Source organism: Amphibalanus amphitrite, unplaced genomic scaffold, assembly GCF_019059575.1.
Source record: "Amphibalanus amphitrite isolate SeventyFive unplaced genomic scaffold, NRLGWU_Aamphi_draft 001657F_arrow, whole genome shotgun sequence".
In the NCBI taxonomy this organism is placed as follows: domain Eukaryota; kingdom Metazoa; phylum Arthropoda; class Thecostraca; order Balanomorpha; family Balanidae; genus Amphibalanus; species Amphibalanus amphitrite.
In genome coordinates this window covers 35,968-54,730 of record NW_024883150.1, presented here as the reverse complement: position 1 = coordinate 54,730, position 18,763 = coordinate 35,968, and the positions used below count along the sequence as shown (strand labels likewise).

The 18,763-nt window shown below is 52.8% G+C and overlaps 1 protein-coding gene across 1 annotated transcript in view; it reads right to left on the bottom strand.

Annotated features, from left to right (window-relative positions):
- LOC122374440 (TBC1 domain family member 25-like) overlaps positions 1-18,763 on the bottom strand; it is a 106,073-nt gene that overhangs the window by 62,385 nt on the left and 24,925 nt on the right. The window contains exon 2 of the mRNA XM_043353209.1: positions 5,581-5,676. Coding sequence (XP_043209144.1) covers positions 5,581-5,657 — 77 coding nt within the window. The 5' untranslated portion in view covers positions 5,658-5,676. The remainder of the gene's footprint in view (positions 1-5,580; positions 5,677-18,763) is intronic.

Genomic DNA, 18,763 nt, shown 5'->3' with positions numbered 1-18,763 from the left:
CAGCATCAGCACCCGTCTCCATGGGATGCGTGTGTTCTCCAAGGTGGACCTGCTGAGAGCCTATCACCAGATCCCTATGTCGCCACAGGATGTGGAGAAGACGGCGGTAACGACACCATTCGGCGCGTACGAATACGTGTTCATGCCGCTGGGCCTGCGGAACAGTGGGGCTACATTCCAGCGTGTGATGGACCAGCTGTTCCGCCAGGTCAGCTGCGTCTTCGTCTACCTGGATGACGTCCTGATCTTCTCGCCAGACGCAGAGCAGCATCACAAGGACCTTCAGACCGTCCTCGGCATCCTCCATCGACACCGGCTAAGGATCTCGCTGGACAAGTGCGACTTCTTCAAGTCGCAGGTGGTCTATCTAGGCCACACCGTCTCCGCCGAGGGGCTCCGGCCGCCAGACGCCAAGATCGAGGAGATCGCAGATCTGTCGACTCCACCGGACTCCACAGCACTCCGCCGATTCCTCGGGATGGTCGGGTTCTTCCGCCGGATGATCCCACACTTCGCCGAGATCGTCCACCCGCTGACAGAGCTGATGAAGCACAACCAGAAGAGCACCAACCTCCCGTGGACCGAGACGGAGCTCGCCGCCTTCACAGACATCAAGGAGGCACTGCAGACAGCATGCACCATCCGACATCAACTGCCGTCCTGTGAGACCTACCACCTGGTCACCGACTGCTCACAGGTGGCAGCCGGTGCAGCTCTGTACCAGATCGCGGACGGTCAGCCTGTCCCCGTCGGCTTCTTCTCCAAGAAGCTCAGCGACCAGCAGAGGCGATACTCAACATACGACCGCGAGCTGCTGGCCGCCTACCTGGCCGTGCTTCACTTCCGTCACCTGTTGGAAGGTCGTGTCGTCGCGCTCTTCACTGACCACCGGCCGCTCACCACCGCGTTCCTCAGCCCGCAGACGGCCAAGTCGGACCGTCAGCAGCGGCACTGGAGCGTGATCTCCGAGTACGTCTCCTCCGTCCAGTACGTGCGCGGGGCTGACAACGTGGTCGCTGACTGTTGGAGTCGCCCTGTGACCCCCGACGCCCTCAGTCCGCCCGACCAGAGCTCCGAGACCTCGCCACCGACAGGATCACTCCTGGCCACACTGGGCAGCGCGGCTACCGCGCCCGTCGGTGCGGGTGCGCGCCCTGAGTCGCCTCCGGTCACCGTACCGGACGGCGCGCGCGCGCGCCCTGTGCCGCCTCCGGTCGCCGCACCGGTCGCCGCGCGCGCGGTACGCCTCGAGCCGCCACCGGTCGCCGCGCCGGACAGTGCCCGCGCGCGCTCGGAGCGGCCACCTGTCGCCGCACCGGACCGCGCGCGCGCGCGCCCCGATCCGCCGTCTGCTGCGCTCAGCAGCACCGCCGCCGACACTGGCATGTCGGCATGACCCCGGTGACTGCTGCGCCGCACCCGGCCACCGAGTCGCTGGCGGCTGCCGCGCCACCGAGCACCACGCCTACAGCGTCAGTGAACGCCGCCACCGTGGACGCCGCCGACCTGCACGCCATCGCCGAGGCTCAGAGGGACGACCAGGAGACAGCTGCCTACTCGGACCGGCTGACACCCTTCCCGTTGTCAGCTGATCTCACCGTCCTCTGTGATACCACTCTGACACTTCCCAGGCCGTTTGTCCCAGTCCCCCTCCGCACTCATGTGTTCGAACAGGTGCACAGCCTCGCTCATCCTGGTGTCAAGGCCTCCCTTCAGCTGGTCAAGTCGCGCTACTTCTGGCCCGACATGGACCGCTGTATCCGCCGGTGGGTACGCGAGTGCTCCTCCTGCCAATCGAGTAAGGTCCACCGCCACACCAAAACCGTCCCGTCTCCGTTTTCTCTCCTCAGCGACAGGTTCGAGACCATCCACATAGACATTGTCGGTCCTCTGCCGCCATCAATCCCTCACGGTGAGTCTTTCACCTCCCCGTGTCGGTACCTCCTGACGTGTGTTGACCGTTCCACCCGCTGGCTGGAGGCGGCCCCTATCGCCGACATCTCAGCAGCCACCGTCGCAGCCGCCTTCATGGACGTCTGGGTGGCCCGGTTTGGTGTGCCGCTGCACGTCGTCACCGACAGAGGTACTCAGTTTGAGTCCGCCCTCTTCCGACAACTGGCCGAGATCCTCGGCTTTCACCGCCTGCGGACAACGGCGTACCACCCCAAGACCAACGGCATGGTGGAGCGTCAGCATCGGACGCTGAAGTCAGCCATCATCGCCAGCAAGAAACAGTGGTTACAAGCACTACCTGTGGTCCTCCTGGGCATCCGGGCGGCCATGAATGAGACTGGCTATGCGCCGTTCACTGCCGTCACCGGGGGCATGCTGTTGCAGCCCCGGATAAGTGTGGACCGGCAGCCTGCTCCGGACGGCGCCGCCGAGACCGTCGGGGAGCTGGCCCGCCGACTCGCCAGGACAGACTTCCTCTCGCCGTCTGAAGGCAGCCACCATGGACTGACCCAGCCGCACATGCCGACCGACCTCTCGACGTGTTCACACGTCTGGCTGCGGGTTGACCGCGTGCGCCGCCCTCTGGAGGCGCCTTATATCGGCCCTCTGCGCGTCCTCAGACGATGGGATCGCTGGTACCAGCTGGAGCTGCCGTCGGGGAAGAGTGACACCGTCTCGGTCGAGCGGCTCAAGCCAGCATACCTACCGCAGTCACCGCCGCCGGGTGGGCTGGGCGGTGCCGATGCCGCACCGCCCCTGCCCCCCGTGCAGTCCGGTACAACCACATCGCCGTCGGTGGAGCCGGGCCGCGCCGATGCCGCGCTGTCCCCGCTTCCCGGCCTGGCCAGCGCTGCACCGCCTGTGCACGCTTCATCATCGCCGCCAGCGGAGCCGGACCGTGCTGACGTAGCGCCGCCACCATCTGCTCCGCCACGTCGTGGTCGCCGTCTTGGGGGCCAGAGCTCGGCGCCCGCGTCGCCGCCGTCGCCTGTGCCTGTTCGTCCACAGCGAGACGCCGTGTACACTCGTGCTGGTCGCCGCGTTCGGTTTCGTGTTCCACCCTCGTGAGTTTTTTTATCTTTTCCCGCTCCGCTCTTAGGGGGGGGGGGGGAAGTACTGTGGTGCCGCGCAGCCCACCGGCACATTATTTAGTTGCGGCGTCTCCGCCCAAGTGCGCTATTGTTTTGTCGCGTGTGCGCAAATACTGTTTCCTTTTCAAGTACCTTCTGATCTCGTTTTTAGTATTATATTTAAATCGTATTATCTTCGCTATTGTCTTAAGATTATATAATGTTACTTGCGTTCTAAAATAAGTTTATTGTGCTTTAATTGGCGTAATTATTTCGTTGTTTTCTGTAAGCCCGTTTCTATCTTTTATCTAAAATAGTTTGTGTTTCTGGCACTGTCGCTTCCGCTCCATTGTTATTCCGGCTCTCGTTACACAGTTGTTTCACATCTCGATATATCTACGCTAAATATAGCTTTTCTACAGTGCACAGTGGCGTCTGACAGGCTGAGTATTCGCGCGAGCTTTCCTCACGTTTTTCCTTAATTTTTACCGCTGATCTCTCGTTATCTCGCTTACCTAAACATTGTCTTTCGTCCCACGTGTCATTTTGGCAGAACAATCATTTTCCTTCCAATCACAGAGCACGTAGCCTTTACCTGACCACTTCAGCATGGTACGACTAAAAATATACAGGGCTATCAAAATACTGTCTCAGATTTCTTTTTTTTTAAGTTGGAAAATTAAACGTAAAAAATATTATTATTGCTATTTTGAAAATGTCCCCGATAACTTTTTGACCTTTCGTAAAAACCCAAATATATGTGCTAGAACACATACCGATAATCCAGGGGTCGGCAACCTGTTCTGGGTGCGGGCCGGATATGAGATTTGCAAGTGATGGCTGCGCAATCACTTGCCAGCCGGCGGGCCGGAATAGGGGAAGATGGGAGAACACCGCCCTTTGGGGAACACCGCCCATCCCGATATCAGAAATATAAAAAGGTCTAGGGCGACAACTGACTGTCTTTTGGCAGCGTGACGACAACAGAAGTGCAGGTATGGGCAGTGCACCGCAATGGTTTAGGTGATTTGCGAGAAATTCCTAATTTTAAGTTTCGTGAATACGTTTTATACTTTTTCTACCATAATTAGCAGAAGAAAACTTATCTTATTTGACAGACATTGGTCCTGAAGTAGTATTTTTGGCCATAATTAGGAGTTAGGACCCATCCAAGCATTACGTGCTCCTGCTCGAGCGAAATTTTTGTAGTGCTGCCATATTGAAGGATTTTTTTTTTTAAATAAAAAATGCAGACACTTGGGTAACACCGCCCACTTGGGAAACTTGGTATTTAACACGCGCACCGACGGGGGTCTGCGCCAACTTAGTACCGACGGGGGGGGCGGGGGGGGGGGGGGCGGATGACCGCTCCCCCGAGATCTCGAGAACGAAGCAAGATAGCGACAAGCGGTAAACGGCATCGGATACGCACGGACAAAGTCTACAATTTTTACAGAGGTCATTTTCAGGTCAGGTCAAAGATGACGTCACAAGGGTCAAAAAAGTCAAAATGGCGGCGCTATATATGGAGAGAGTTTTTCTCGAATAACTTTCGAATTAGTCAAGATAGGAACAAACTAAGGGCATCATCGTGATCCTCCTCTCGTCAATCCGCATCGAATGATATATATGTTGACCTCGAAAGGTCAAGGTCAAAGGTTGACCTCAAGTCACGTGACCTCGAGGTCATCATGTATATCATTCGATGCGTCTTGACGAGCTGAACACAATCAGACCATCCGCTCGGCTGTATCTTGTTCCTGTACGGAGTTATTGGCCAAAAACCTTTGGTGACCTTTGATGACGTCACATGACCTTACAGCTGCCCAACCGCAAAACAGACCTCAAGGTAGTGAAAGTTGATCATATATGAAGTCATGTATGGTATATGGGGCCATTCCCATCCGTTTTAGTAGAAAAAAACAGGGAGTTGATTTTTCCCCCCATTGACTTATAACGGTCGCGAAATTGATCGCGAAATTGACCTGACTTTAGGTCACCGATATCAAAATTCCGAGATAGACAAATTGTAGCTACTAATGACCTAATAACATCCTGCGACTTTCAAAGGCCTCCGACATCTACTGTAGCTCTGGCACGATGACAAAGTTGCAAAAAAGTGACTTGAGGTTGGGTCATTCAAAGTGACCTGGTGACCTGACCTTAAAATTTAGGAGGTTCAAACTTGCACACCATGTGTAAAATTGATGAGAGAATAGTCGTACCTAATTTCGCGCTCGAAACAGTCTCGAAATCGCCTTTCTGATCCACCTATGATATCATCTCGGTCTGGGATCTTGCCCCCCCCCCCCACGTTAAAATCGAATCCGCCGCCACTGTGCCGCAGACCACAAGAAGAAAAGCTGGCTGCAAAAACTAGGCACTTCAAAGTTTCGACAGGTCTTGAAACGGCCATTTACATAAATTTGGTTGAGCTTTTTCACGCATTCAAAAATAATGGTGAAAATTTAAGTTCTCGTGGGCTTTGATGCCAACCGAAGCCAAATTTGGCGTGACATGGAGAAATGGCTCACAACCATACCAAATTAGCACTTACCTCAGAAAGGCCGCGTCCAGATCCCAATCAGACAGCAGCGCCAGAAACGTCTCCTCGCCAAAGTCATCAATGGCCATGTAAGAGATGACAAACTCCCTGAAACGAACGTTGTTGCGAGAATGAGCAATGAGCATCTAATATATATATGCATTGGATGTCGTAACAAGCAGAATTGCAGAGCTCTCCCTGCACAAGATTGCTGTGGCCCTGCATTAACGCCACGTTATGCACCAGCCGTGGTCATATCGCCGGGTGCGGCGCTACCGCCCCTTTCGGTCACTTCAGAGAAATAAAGCCAGCGAGAGCATGTAATTCGATGAAAAGTAGCGCAGTATGAAGAAATAGGAAAGTGTCATGAAAATGTCGCTATACTACGCTATAGTTCGCTAACTGAGCAACCCATCACCCATGGCGGAGGAAAATTGGACCTGGGATTTAGCTATGGAAGAAAAATATCAATCAGCTGAAGCACGGATTTCGATGGAAAGTAGCGCATTATGAAAACATCAGGCAAGTTACATGAAAATGTCGCTATACCCAGGTGTTGTCCATCTGAACTTGACAGTCACGTGACCCATTTGACCTTCGGATCCAATTCTGATAGCCAATTCTGGCACTCTTGTTACCTTAGCGAAAAATGTAACCCCGCGTATTGGCCGGACGGCGTAGAATCTTCGTCGTCCGATAGACAGCCAACACGAGGTAAACAATCTGTGCGTGGATATTGTGAGTGGTGAATATGTAAGGAACACGGTCATAGATACTAGTAAGTCGCGTCATACTTTACATTATCAATACGTGTATCACCAACTCCGATATCCCCGATTCCTGGAAACATTCCAGAGTCCACCCCATCTTCAAATCTGGCAGTCCCTCGGATCCCACCAACTTTCAACCAATCTTATTAGTCCCCGTGATTATGAAGGTTGTGGAATGCCTTGTACATCAACAGCTTTACCACTATCTCTCAAATAACTATCTCCTTGCCTCCTCGCAGCACGGTTTTCGCCCCCGACACTCCAGAGACCGCTCTGCTGTCCGTCACAGACCAAATCCTCGCGGAGTCTGATAGGGGGGGGGGGGGCATTCCACGATAGATCGTACCAGGCCCGTCACCCTCATCTCTCAGATTTTAATGAAAATCGGTCCTAGGGGTAATGATAGGCCCCAAAGACGCCTGGCAAAATATCAGACTTCTCAGATCAAAACTTTTTGAGTTATATTGCATTACATTTTTTTAACTTCGGTTTGTAACGGTGAGTTTGATGGCCTATAACTCAAGAACGGGTTATGCAACCAACAAACGGGAAACAACACTAAGCTTGCGATGAACCAAAAATTGATATTACTTTTTAAAAATTCTAAAGAAAAATTTTGATTGTTGAACTAAAACCTTAATCTTTTTTCATTTGCCTGTAATGACTTTTGGTATCAATTTTTTTCACATTTTTATTTTTTCAAAATAAACTTCATGTCATTGCAAATCGACATGCAAAAAATTAGAAAGGTGTTCTTTCTATAAGTTCCTCATTTTCCCGCAAACAAAATGGGTTTCGGAGGGGTTGATACGACCCAAGCACGCCGTTTTGCTTCTAATAGAGCTAGAGCCTCGCGGAAAAAACGAACGTGTGTGCCGTTACAAGTCGCAGCGATTGGTACCCAATTTTAAGGTCTCAGGTTAACCGGTAGCGTCTGAGGTCAGGTCAAGTGACTGAAGTTACGGGTTCGGTTTTTAGTAAATAACTTCGCAAAAAATGGCCGCAGAGCCGCGATTTTGGCATCATTGTGTTCGCCTAGCTCAGGTGCGTCGAATGGTATACTTATTGTTAGGGTGAGGTCAACTTAAGTAGTTGACCTCGGGTCAAGGTCAGGTCAGAGCCCCTCAGGTCACGAAGCTGGGCAAAGGGTATCATATGGCATATCATTCGATTCGGAAGGTCTTCCCGAGTCCATTGGTGGCTTTCCCGACTCTCTAGCTTAATTTGATCGGGAGTTATTGACGAAAAACTCGTACGACCCTAGTGACGTCATAAATGACGTCACGCAAGGTTAACAATGCAAAAGTGAAGCATTGGACTTTGCAAGGAGTGCATGAAATCACGATACCATGTACGTGAGATAGTTTTAGATCATTATCGGCGCCAAAATAACAGATTTTATACTTGATTTGACATCTTACCAGTGGTAAGATGTCAAATCAAGTCGCTAAGAGAAGATGAGGAAAAGTGGACGAATGCCACATTTTTGTGCATGAAGTCTCGAGTTAAAAAAGCTAAAAGTTATTATGCGTGTAAGCTAAAAAGCAATAGGACCTAATATCAGTTAATAAAAATATTTGGCCCGATATTAGCCTCTGTTTTGTCTGACCATGATTACGTGTAAGACACCGGTCCAACCGGGTTCAACCCGGCCCAACCTGGTTCGGCTCCTCCTTTTTTAATATAAATTTGGCCCGGACATTTTGAATGAAAGGAATCACAATGACAGAGTCCCCACTAAGCTGAGCTTGTTGCGTTGAACCTGCCCTCTACCCTCCGGGTAAGCAATTCTTGGTCTATGGCAGAATTTAGAGTCCAAATTACCTACTTGCATGTGCTTTGGTTTATCGTCAGCCCCGTTCACTTGCTGCAAGCCACTTAACATCGTTTTAGGAGACATGCCGGTCCAGTCGTGTGTCCATTACTTTGATGATATTATTTTACACGGTAAGTCTTTCGATGAGGTCTTGGCTGCTTTGGATGAGGCGCTGCTCAGGGATGCGAGCGGCGGGACTCACCGTCAACCTGAGCAGGTGCCAGTTTTTTAGGGTGCCAGTTTTATAGTGTTTCCTCTCGCTCCAGCCGCACCGCCAGGTCCCACACGCCGCGCCACCACTCGTCACTAAACTGTATTGTCCCTCAGCATTGCCAGTATGGCGGCCAATAGAGGAGCACGTAATAGAGAAACAAGTACCCACTGGCGATAGTACTCGGTACAAACGAAACGCTTATTCTAACCTGGAAACACTACATCCCCCGCACTTAAACTTAAACTCCACGAGTTCAGCTGTCAAACTCCACGAGTTCAGCTGGAGAACAATCACACACGAGTTCAGCTGGAGAACAACCAAACACGAGTTCAGCTGAAGAAGATATTCACAGGTCCAAGCGAGTCGGCTTAAACCTACGACGGCCACGCGACGACGGGGTAAGTTCGCGGTCACTGCGGTTAGAGGCAGGCAGTCCACGATCACTGACCCGAGAGTCCACTCGGTTAACCGGATCGATAGGTGGCGCTAGTACAGGTGGCGCCGGCGGACACGGGGACGCCACGATCGCGGTCGCGCTCGGTAGCTCGCTCGGTAGCTCGCTCGGTAGCGGGCCCGGGGCCGCACCGACCGGCGGCGCCGGCGCGCAGGCGGTCGGTTCGCCGGCCAGCGGATCCCGAGGTGCGGCCGCACCGGCCGGCGGTGAAGACACAGGAGCTGCTGGAGACGATACGGACGAGGCCGGGGCCGCCGCGACCACAGGCGGCGGAGACGGCGGCGGCGGCGGCGCAGGAACAGCTTCAGTGCTGACCGGCAGAGTCGGCGTCGACGGGGCGGCGCCGATCTCCCTCCTGGCCAGGTGAGCCACGTTCCAACGCGAACCGTCGGAGAGACCGAACGTAGCGGGTCCGTGACGGCTGACGACGCGGAGCGGCTTGCTGAACTTGGCGCCCTTCTTCTGGACGTGACCGGGCTGGCGGACGCAGACCGTGTCGCCCACAGCGATCTCGGTCGGCCGCGCCCGGTGCCGGCTGTCGTAGTGGCGACGGTTGCGGCGCTGCTGCTTGACGACCCGTCGTGCCACATCAGAGGTGACGCAGTAGTCGTCGAAAACCGGCAGGTCCAGCCTCATCTTCCTGCCGTGTAGCAGCTCAGACGGCGATACACCGGTGGTGCAGTGCGGCGTGGCACGGTAGCGCGCCAGTCGGCCCTGCAGGTAGGCCTGGAACGGAACTTGGCTCTGCTGCGCGGCCGCCTGGACCCAGGACTTGAACGATCGGTTGAATCGCTCCACGGCGGCGTTGCCCCTCGGCCAGTACACAGACGACTTCAGGTGCCTGATCTTCCTCTGCTGTAGATAAGTCTCGAAGTCGCGGCTGATGAACTGGGGCCCGTTGTCCGTTGCGATCTCCTCAGGATATCTTTCGCGGGCCCAGATCACAGACAGAATCCTGATGATGTCGCTAGTCTCGACTTTCGCACAGAGTCCCACCTCCACCCACTTGCTGTAGTAGTCCGTGAGGGTGACTGCATAGCGTGCAGACTGGGGAACTCCAGCGATAGGTCCCACGATATCTACACGCAGCTTCGACCACGGCCTTGTGGGAAGCGGGGCCCGTATTCACGTCGCAATTTTTCGTAAGATTTATCTTACGATCGCTTTTAGTCGTACGATAATTTGGTATTCACGTTGACTTCGCAGACAGTTAAGATTTATCTTACGATCAAAATTTTGGTCGTAGACATTTGTCGTACGATCGATCGTAAGTGCGATTCACGTCGGGACATCTTAAGTCGAATCTTAAGATGATCGTAAGACCTTAATGATGAAGGTATTGGGAAGATACGACTACTCACTGAGCTATCGTAAGACGTCACCTAAGCTTATGAATTGTATATGTAGGTATTGAAATTGTTATTTATGATTTTTTTCTTGCGAGCGAGCGCGAAAAAGAGTTTTCAATGTAACGGGAAAATATCAGTATGAGCGGTACAGCTCGGACCGGCCCGCCCTATAACGCTTTTGAGAAGCTTTTATCTCGGCCACCGCTGGGTCGATTGAACCGCGGTCCTTTTTGTTGGGTATCTTATCCCTCTTACCCCGTAATTGACTACTCTTGATGCACCTGGGTGATCACCGTGTCATGTGGCTCTTGCGAAGCCAAGGATGTCAACTCAGAAACCAAAGTCGTTCTGCTGAATTTACGTTTTTGAGAGGATTATGTCTGAGTAAGCACAGGATCGATTTACTAGGAAATATGTTTGTAGGGTATATTCATCCATTCTGCCGAGGACACGACTTTTCTCGATGCAAGTGGGCATGGGTGTAGTTTTCCAAAAATCATTGGGGGTGCTCAATAGCTTTCAGAAAGGCATGCCATATTTTTCGTAGGTCTTTTTTCAGTTGTTCTTTTTTACTGTATCAGGCATCATGCAAGAAATGATGTTAAATCGATTCGAGAGCTTGTTTTAATAGCGCCACTGTAAAACAATTTTGGCTCACCCAATGCATTCATAATCACGGAAGTTTTTGAACATATTTCAGAACACGCTGGGTTTAAAATTTTAAATTCAAGCCCTACTGGCCTTTTGGTAGGTCCGCGCTTAGGCAGCCTGGTCTGCATAGTCTGCACGAATGAGCTTATATTGAGGGCTATGCTATCCAACATGACGCCTGACGGGACAGGCTCGATGGTTAGGTCTCCGGACATGGTTCTCGTGAAATATTGCATTTTGTCCCTGGAACTTACCTCGCCGGCACAGGCCATTTTGCGTCTTTCAATGGCACAAGGGAGGGGGGGGGTTGGTAAGACCCCCCTCGCGTTTGGCCTCTGATCGAGCTAGAGCTTCGCGGAAAAAAACGAGCGTGTTGCCCGTCACGAGAGAAAGCCGATGATACCCAATTTTAAGGTCCTAGGTCATCGGTTCACTCATCGGTTGACCTTCCAGGTCAGGTCGATGACCCAAAAGTCGGGAAAATCGTGACCTGTTAGAAAGTCGTAAAGTGTGGCTGCTATGGGGTTTCCGGGGTGCTGATCACGAATATCGTGTTAGTTTTGATCACAGATGATGTCTTTAAGCATTTAGACCAGGTCGGGTCAGGTCAGGTCAGGTCAACCGGTAGGGGCCGTGACGGGTATTTGTACAGGGTCTTTCATAATGAATGTTACTTTTGAACATTTAGTTAGGAGAGCTCTTAATTTATCACTTTTGCGTGAATTTTATATGCGTATTGTTTCAAATTGATTAGGGTTTTGTCCCAAAAAATTAAAAATTCACCACGCCAATTTTCCTTCACGGAAAAGCAGCGTGTATGTCGACACCACGCATTACGGATTACGGTCGACGGAAAAGTCTTCATCCATTGGCTCTCCCCTAGGTCAACACTGAACGGGGTGGCTTACCGCAGGCTGCTCAAGGAATGCTTCTGCCTCAGGTCAGGGACAAGGTTTCAAAGAGATGGCCTGTGGTTCCAGCAGGATGGTGTCACAGTGCACACCATGGCAGCTGTTGCGCCAGTGGCTGATCGAGAATTTCGAAGAGCGCGTTATCAGCCGCCTCACCGAGCGACCATGGCCACCACGGAGTCCTGACTTTCTCCCCGCTGGACTACTGGTTTTTGGGAGTCGCATTGGCAGATCTGAGACAAAACCCTCCTGCAGCCATCCACTGCGTGTTAGTTTTGATCACAGATGATGTCTTTAAGCATTTAGACCAGGTCGGGTCAGGTCAGGTCAGGTCAACCGGTAGGGGTCGTGACGGGTATTAGTAGTACCTGTCATCCGCCTCTGACAGCTTCGTAACATATTAAGAAGGCACCAAAACTACTTCGTAAATGTTCAAATGGTTGCTAAATTCGAATTCGGCTCCAAAAACTAGCCTAGAAACATGTAAAGCTCGAACAAGTGAACCGAGGTCACCAAAGGTCAATGACCTGACCTGACCTTCAGGTGACCTTGACACCCACCCTAATGCATGGGAGCAACATCAAATCACATGTTTGAACGTTTGAAACCACGAAAAGCTTGCAAACGCGCGGCTAATGCGAGCCGACATACGCCGAATCGCGATTCCGGCCAAACATGGTCTCGGAAAAGAAATCACAGGTCAAAGATCATTTGGGTCAGGGTCATGAAATTTTCAGGGTAGGTGTAAAATTGATCAATGCGAGGGTACTGAAAGTTTCGTCGCGATCAGCCGCTTTTTACGTGAGTTATTCGCGAAAAACCTTAGAGGGTTGCATCAGCCCCCCCCCCCCTGTGCCGGCGAGGGTTAGAATGCATGTTTTATCGATTTATTCTTCATATGATCATTTGTAATATAATAATTATGAAAATTATAGTTTCCATAACACCTAATGGTAAAATAATTTCCATAATAACTTTGAAGCATACTAAATCTGTGGTACTTTTATCATGTTAAGAATAGATCACTATATTTCGTTTGCTGTATCATTTGACGGAGGATCCATTTTCTACGTCGTCCCGGAATATGCTGCTAAAAATCAAATCTTCGGAACTGCTACGACATCTTAAGTTGGGTCGTAGGATGAGTCCTAGGACTTTTGACATGAATAGCAAATTATCTTAAGATTGTCAACGTGAATTAGAAGTATCCTAAATATCCAGACTGATCGTACGATAAAAAGTTAAGATGGTCAACATGAATACCAAATCGATCGTACGATGAAAACTGATCGTAAGATGTCGACGTGAATACGGGCCCGGGACTGGCTGCAGCGGCGCAGGTCGAACCTTCTGTGACAGCACTTTGTCACTCTGCTGGCACAGGTCGCACGCCTTGACGACCTCTGTCACGGCACGGTCGACTCCAGGCCACCAGCACAGAGTTCGGAGAAGTTGTTTCATCCTGACGATGCCGTCGTGCGCGCGGTGAGCCAGCTGCAGGTACCGGTCGGTCAGTGCGGCCGGCACGACCACTCTGTCCGCTCCACGGATGACCACGGCGTCACGGCGCACGTGCAGTTCGTGTCGGACGTGGAAGAACGGCCGCACGTCGGGCGGGCAGTTCCGTGCCGAGTCCGGCCAGCCGGCAGCGATGACGGACCGCAGCCGCTCCAGCGTGTCGTCCAACAGGGACGCTTCTCTGACGTCATCTTCGGAGATCACGTCGGCTGCATCGTCGGTCATCAGGGCGATGACTTCATCATCCTCCTCTTCTGGTCCGGTGTCCGGCAGGGGAAGCCGGGACAGCGCGTCGGCCGCTGGGATGCGGTGTCCCGGGACGTACACCACGTCGTAGGCGTACGGGAGGAGCCGCGCCTGCCAGCGCGCGACGCGCGCTCCCGCTCTACCCGAGAACTTGGGAGAGAGCAGCGTGGTGAGAGCGGAGTGGTCGGTGCGGAGAGTGAAGTTCCTCCCCCACAGGTACACCTTCCACCTCTCCACGGCCTGAACGGCGCTGAGCGCCTCGCGCTCGGAGACGGAGTAGCGGCGCTCCGTGTCGGTGAAGCTGCGGGACCAGAAGGCGACAGGATGCTCGAAGCCGTCTTCCTGTATCTGGGAGAGGACGGCGCCCGCGCCACGGTCCGAGGCGTCTGACGTCACGATGGTCGGCAGCTCGGGCTGGAACGGCTTCAGCACCGACTGGCCGGCCACCAGCTGCTTGATACGCTGAAAACTCCGTTCGGCGGATGGAGTCCACTCGAAGGGCGTGTCCTTCTTCAGCAGGCTAGCCATGGGTCGAACCACCTCGGCATAGCCGGTGATGAAGCGACTGAACCAGCCGGTGAGTCCCAGGAAACTGCGGAGATCCTTCAGAGACTCTGGGCGCGGGGCCTCCGTGACGGCCTGCACTGTCGAGGCAGTCGGCGTCACTCCTGTTGCAGACATCCGGTGTCCGCAGAAGTCGACTTCCTTCTGGCTGAAGGACGACTTGGCGTGGTTGACTATGACGCGTGCTGCTCGGAGACGGTCGAGCACCGCCTGGAGACGCTGGTCGTGCTCAGCCTGACTGGATCAGGAGACGAGGATGTCGTCCAGATATTGTCCGCATCCTGGAATACCGTGCAGCAGGTCATCCAACAGGTGCTGGAAGGCACTGCCAGCTGAGACGAGTCCGAAAGGGACACGCTTGAAGCGCATGAGGCCCTCGTGGGTGATGAAAGCGGTTACATCACGGCTGTCGGAGTGAAGCTCAAGTTGATGGTAAGCTGACCGAAGGTCTATCTTGCTATAGACTGATCCGAGGAGTCGAGACTGAAGCTCCTCTATGGTAGGGAGCGGGTGCACCTCAGCAACAATCTGTGAGTTAGGCCCACGCAGATCAACACACAGTCGGATCTGGCCTGACAGTTTTCTCGAAACCACCAGTGGACTGACCCACTCAGAGGCGTCCACAAGCTCGATGATGTCAGCGTCCCGCAGGCGCTGGAGCTCAGCACTGACTTCTTCCCTCACTGCCAACGGCAGACGACGCAGTCTGTAGGCAGTAGGCCGGGCGTTCGGCCTGAGGATGATCTTGTGCGTGTAGCCCTCGATGGCTGGGAGCTGCTCGGACTGGAGCTCCACACTGAAGATCTGTCCAGACGCCGGGTGAAGCGTCAGGCCCAGCTGCTGGATCAGATCGAGACCCATGATGGCCTCGGTCGATGGCGTCTCTACCAGGAAGAACTGGGCGTCAGCACACTTATCACCAAAGGTGACAGTCACAGGGAGCGTTCCTGCTACTGGTACTGGCTTCCTACCAAACCCGAAAAGCCTGGAGCTACTCGGCTGAAACTCCTTCCCCTTGAAGAGATCTCGGGCATACTGAAGAGACAAAAATGAACAGGTAGCTCCAGTGTCGACCTGGATGTCGACCGAGTGCTGAATGTCACCCACAGAGAGCGTGACAGGACAGAGCACCTTCTGAGGGGAGTCAATGACCTTCAGCACGGTAGCCTCCTTAACTGTGTCCTTCAGGCGTCGTGGGGCAGCAGCTGCGGTTGAAGCGGAGGCGCTTGACCTGCAGACTGCGGCGAAGTGCCCCCGCAGGCCGCACGAGCTGCAGCTGCGACCTCGGGCCGGACAGTCCTTGGAGCCGGTTCGATGTGACGATCTACCACAGTTGGTACATGGGGCCTGACGTTCGGGCAGTCCGCTGTGTGTCTTGACTTTCTTTGGTTGACGAGGGTGGGACACCTTGGCGACGACTGGAGCAGAAGATTGCTGGCCCGCCATTACTGCCGATTCCCGGAGGCCGGAGGGCCCTCTCATATGCGTCGGCTGTAGCGAGCGTCCTGTCCAACGTGAGCTCCGCATCTTGGAGCAACTTCTCTCGCAGACGTGGGTGGATCGTCTTTTCCACCACCATGTCACGGATCATATCATCAGTCATACTGCCAAACTTACAGTTTACTGCCAGACCTCGCAAAACTGATACATACTCTGCGGTAGACTCCTGCGGCAGCTGCGCTCGTTGTCGAAATGAAAAGCGTTCGATAATGGCATTCACTCGTGGGATAAAAAATGTGTCCCGCTGGCGTAGGGTCAACGTGAAGGCATCGTCTCCTTCCATCTTCACGGCTGGAGGAAGCGTCTCCTGGATGCGCTGGCCCTCCTCGCCTAAACAATGCAAAAGAATAGCTCGCTTCCGCTCTGCGGCGAATGCGTCACCGCCCGTCGCTAGCAGGTAAGTATTAAAACGTAGATTCCATGTCTCCCACGGTACAACTGGTTTACCCGGAGTGGGTAAAAAGGCTGAAGGCGGCCTAAGCCCGTCGAGGTTCATATCTCGTCGCCAGAAATATAGTGTTTCCTCTCGCTCCAGCCGCACCGCCAGGTCCCACACGCCGCGCCACCACTCGTCACTAAACTGTATTGTCCCTCAGCATTGCCAGTATGGCGGCCAATAGAGGAGCACGTAATAGAGAAACAAGTACCCACTGGCGATAGTACTCGGTACAAACGAAACGATTATTCTAACCTGGAAACACTACAAACAGGTCAAGTTTCTCGGGCACGTCGTGTCCGCTCAGGGTCTGGCGACGGATCCAGACAAGGTACAGAGGGTGAGGGACTGGCCTCAGCCACGGACAGGAAAAGAGGTGTCCAGCTTTTAAAGGTAGTGTGCCACCTTCGAATGATTTCCCATTTTATTTTTCCTAGGATAAGAAGCTTCTGTTTTTACCTAATATCGCAAAAAAAATCAAAAATGGGCCTAAAATAGTGCTGTTTTCGCCTAAAAGTTTATCGGTTTTTCGATATGTATAACAACCGTAGTGGGCTGACCTGCAAACAGGCGTCGGCAACAATCACGAATGCGGCGCACATGTGACAATCAGCAAAGGTCATTATAGAGTTACGACGTACGGGAATGAGTTAGGTATCAGCTGTTTAATCGTAGACAACACAATGTCGAATTTAAACTGTAAGCCTGTATTGGTATTGTTTCTTTAATTTGGCTGTCAAACATTAATTTATGGTTTGAAATATTATTTTATGTAAAATAATTGATATGAAACAGCCGTCTCTAAAGTTATGACCCCATCTCACCACATGAAAGTGGCAGAAATGACAATGATCAGCTGACGCATTTTTCTTGGCCGAAGTCAGAGCGCGCGGCCCGACGCACCACCACCGCACCACAAAGTATGAGCAGAAGCCGCGCCCAAAGCCAGGGCCCCCGGTAACGTGAGGTAGCCGAGTCGGGGCAGCGTGCGCTGACCCAAGCCGGGGCCGCGGCTTTGGGCGCGGTCTACCGCATCCCCGCGGGCAGCCCCGGGCTATCACATGACACCGGGAGGACGCGCGGCCCCGGCTTGGGTCAGCGCACGCTGCCCCGACTCGGCTACCTCACGTTACCGGGGCCCTGGCTTTGGGCGCGGTCTACCGCACCACCTAACAGGCGTGTTCGAAGCCGCAGGAGATGATGATGAACGGGTTTATCGAAACTTGATTGGATGAGCCTATCGGTAATAGCGATTTCAGTGTGTGCATTTATTGTTCATAGTGGTGTGAAACAGACTTGTGCCGTGACCAAAAATCAAGATCCAGGATCCTCAAGGTCCCACGGCAAATTCAATTTCTAGAATCCAAGGTTTCCAAGGTCCCACGGCAAACTCAATTTCTAGAATCCAAGGTTTCTTAGGTCCCACGGCAAATTCAATTTCTAGAATCCAAGGTTTCCAAGGTCCCACGGCAAATTCAATTTCTAGAATCAAGGTTTCCAAGGTTCCACGGCAAATATACATTGCAGGATCCACAGTCCCCAAGGTCCCACGACAAGAATGCATTGCAGGATCCACAGTCCCTAGGGTCCCACGACAAGTGTGAATTTCAGGATCCACAGTCCCCAAGGTCCCATGATAAGTATATGTTGCGGGCCAAGTGCGAAGGCTAGTCCATTCGCGAATGGCCTAGTCCAAGTGCGATAACGCACTTGGACTAGGCCGTTTGCGAATGGACTAGTCCATGTGCGTTATTGCAGTTGGCCTAGGCCGTTTGCGAATGGACGGGCGTTTATGCTCCCAGTCCAAGTGCGAAGTCAGGCAAAGTGCGAAATATCCAGCAAAGTGACGTCAACTTGGCAAGTCAACTTGGCATGTGCAAAGTCCCGTGTGAAATGATGCATGCAAAAGCGCGAAAGCGATGCGTGAAAAAAGCCGCACCGTCCCGGTACACCACACCAGAGCAGAATGAATCGAGCGCCACAAACTCGACCAAGGTCAGGTCGGGTCATCAGCGGGGAGCCCGGAGCACGGTACTAATGGTCTCCGCACACCACGCGACTCTCCGCTGTTCGAAGGTCACGGGGATATTTGACCTCCCCAGATCCAGATCGGTGGCCGAAGCCTGGCCAGCGGCAACACGTTGCTATAATTTCCGCGTTGTGCAGGGTTCAGCGGAAAGTCGCATCCCGAATGGACCAGGTGTGTGGAGACCTTAACCCGCGCCCTGCTGGGGGGGGGGGTGTTTGAACACCCCCCCTTGTGGTTTTTCGCGAATATCTCAAAAACGGCGGCGCGGAGCGCCGCCGTTTTTGGTACACCTTATCATACATCAATTCTACACATGTTGTGAAAATTTCAGACCAAGGTCATTCAAGGTCAGGTCACACGGTCACTTGAAGTGACCTCACCTCATAAAAAGTTTCAATGTCTGTCATAGCTACACCGAGTGACCGATCGCTTTGAAACTTTCAGCGATTGCTAAGAGCAATAGCATGTACAAAATGTATATCTCAGAATTTTGATATCGATGACCTAAGGTCAGGTCAATTTTGCGACCTCCCCATTATAAGTCAATGGGAGAAAATTGAAATGCGCCTCTTTTGGACGAAAGACATTATAAACACTCCCAAACACTGAATTACAAGTGGTTTAGACACACTGAACATGAAAATGGTGTCCGTGACCCCTGTTTATGCCCTGAGGTCATCTTAGGTCACGAATGGTATCTAACAGTTTTTCGCAAATAACTTTTGATAGAGGCATGC